At 34.3% G+C, this 2,491-nt stretch overlaps 1 protein-coding gene across 1 annotated transcript in view; it reads left to right on the top strand.

The window, feature by feature from the left end:
• The window catches only part of LOC103800577 (structural maintenance of chromosomes protein 6-like), a gene marked incomplete at its 5' end in the record, with an annotated part of 27,663 nt that extends 25,709 nt beyond the window's left edge, over positions 1 to 1,954 (top strand). Inside the window, 2 exon segments of the mRNA XM_009072961.1 lie at positions 435 to 532; positions 1,831 to 1,954. Coding sequence (XP_009071209.1) covers positions 435 to 532; positions 1,831 to 1,954 — 222 coding nt within the window.
• Positions 1,955 to 2,491: the final 537 nt, after the last annotated feature.

Raw genomic sequence — 2,491 nt, 5'->3', positions numbered from 1 at the left:
CTAGTGCGAAAGGTCTGTTCCAAATAGCAGCAATTATCATAACAACAGTAATTCCAATAGAAACAAGCTCCATAATATCTCTTAAGTTTCATGCAGCCCTGAAATCCTTTCAGATGATTTTTGAGGCAGGATTTTGGAGGAAACATTATTCTACTAAAATCTCAGCATACCAATGAAATAAGATGTACCACATATATATGAAAGTTGATAGAAAGACCCTGTGAAGAAGAGTGTCTGATTGTTCTGACAGAAGTTTTCCATTGTCCGTGTATACCAAAACTTACAGCTTCAGAATTTCCCAGACTATAATCTGTAGCCTTTAGAATTTAACCCTAACTGTATATGAATTAATTCCAGTAGGCTTTTCAAGAATCATCGTTTCTAAGGAATTTACTATGGCCAGTACCACTACCTGATAAATCTTTTGTCTTTAGGACATGGTTAACAGAAGAATTGCCATCGATATGATTCTTAAGGTGGCTGACTTTCAGCAGTATCGACAGTTCATTTTGTTCACCCCACAGAGCATGAGGTAATACTGCTATGTTTTATTTCCTGGTACAAGAATTGCAAAGAAGTTCTCTTGCAAGGAGTGTAGCTTGAAAAAATTAAATATGAGGAGAAAGAAATTTTGCTGTTTGTAGCAGTAGAACATCAACAATTAAGCAGTTCATTGCTGATGCTTCTGGGAATTTAATAAGTTTATTTACTCTTCCTTATGTAATACCTGTTAATATGGTAGTTCAGTGGGACTTGAATCAGTTTATGTGAAATAAAACAACTTTTTAAAATGTTTCATTTTGTCAAGCAGCCTCCTCATAGCTTAGAGCCCTGTATGTCCCTCTCCCCTTCCAAAATTAACAGAAGGCTTAGCATTTTTTCTATTAATACTGCAGTACTTTCAAGATGTTTGAGTTGATGCTATTTTATGGGTTTTAATATTGCTGATCTAGAGACTCAGGACTTACACCATGTTTTCAGTTTTTGATCTAGTAGCTCAAAATTCTTTCAAAACCTCAGTTTTTGTTGTTTACCCTTGGTAAAGCCATGCCCAGCTTAAAGGGAGACTCTCTGTCACCTTGGGCAGACAACTCCTCTCTATTAACCCTGTGTAGCCAGCAAAGCCTGAAAGGGTAATTAAGCAGTCTTCAAAATGAAGTTGATTTGTTCTTAATTGTCTTCCCTCACTATATAAAAAGTCAAGTAGTGGGAGTCTGTTAGTTCAGTGGAAATGCTTTTGTGGGGAATTTCTGAAACTAATAAATATCCAGGAGTTTTTTGTATGCTTAGTGTTTAAAGGTTTAGTAATTCAAGTGCAGTTTGGTTTTGTTATATTGTTGCAAGTTCAACAAACATTAAATTTAACAGAAGTATGGAGGGACCTTCAGGAAAAATCCATTTAGGATAATAAATGGAGAAGCTCCATAAATGTATGTTTAGTAACTGCTCATTTTTAGTATGTGAATGATCACACATGTTTGTAGTGTGTGCCACCTCAGGATCTGTAAGGCAAATACAAAACATACTCCAGCATTATTTCATTAGGGAGTTTTCTTAAAAGTACCTTTTCTCTAATTAAGGTAGTGTAATTGTTGGAAACCACATGATTGAAATAAGTTCTTGCCTTTACCTCAAGCTTCTACTGAAGTCTGGGTCCAGTATCAGTTCAGTGGAGCCAGAACTTCACTCCATGTTACTGTTTTTTTAAGACTGTCAAAATAAAAAGATGGGAGTTACTCAAAGGGAAATCTGTAATGGAAAGAATCAAATGGAAATACTAAAATTTGCAGAGAAGAAACACTGTTTAAATGATGCATGCTTTATTTTTAGTTCTCTGCCTTCGAGTCCCTGCATTCGGATCCTTCGATTGCAAGACCCTGAAAGAGGCCAAAGAACATTGAATTTCCAAAATAAGACAGACAAAGATGAAGATGAATTAAGGATCTCTTTATGAATATGCCATACTATTGCAGACAAATGGGTAGTAATATGTGAAAAGTTATTGCTTCCTGATGGTGAATAAGGATGATTTGCTAGATAGTCTCAGGAAGAGGTTTCTGTATTTTATTATTGTTATTTTTTTTATTTTTTATTTTAGTGTACAGACCAAGAATAAGCACAGTTTAGGGGATGAGAATTTTGAATGTCCAGTTGATATTTTTAACTACCAGCTAATGGATTTTTTCCATCAATTCTGTTTTGAATTCTGGAAAGGTAAAATGTATTTTGTATAACTATGGAGTAATACTTCAATAAACAGTGAGAACTGACACTTGTGGTAATGTTTTAGTGTCTCTACATACTTAAAATTATCATTAAGGTAAAAATATTGGTTTCTTCGTAACTGTTTCCTAAACGTGTTCTAATTTATACATGCAGTAAAATGTGTTTCATTTATTTTCCAGTGGAACCACCGCAGCTGAACATGAGAAACTATTTGTACTTAAAACATATACTTTCATAATTAAAGAAGTGAAAAATTTATTTGCAG

Source organism: Acanthisitta chloris, unplaced genomic scaffold, assembly GCF_000695815.1.
Source record: "Acanthisitta chloris isolate BGI_N310 unplaced genomic scaffold, ASM69581v1 scaffold19740, whole genome shotgun sequence".
Taxonomy (NCBI): Eukaryota; Metazoa; Chordata; class Aves; order Passeriformes; family Acanthisittidae; genus Acanthisitta; species Acanthisitta chloris.
Note: the sequence above shows the minus strand (reverse complement) of the source record. Positions and strands in the feature narration are given on the sequence as shown.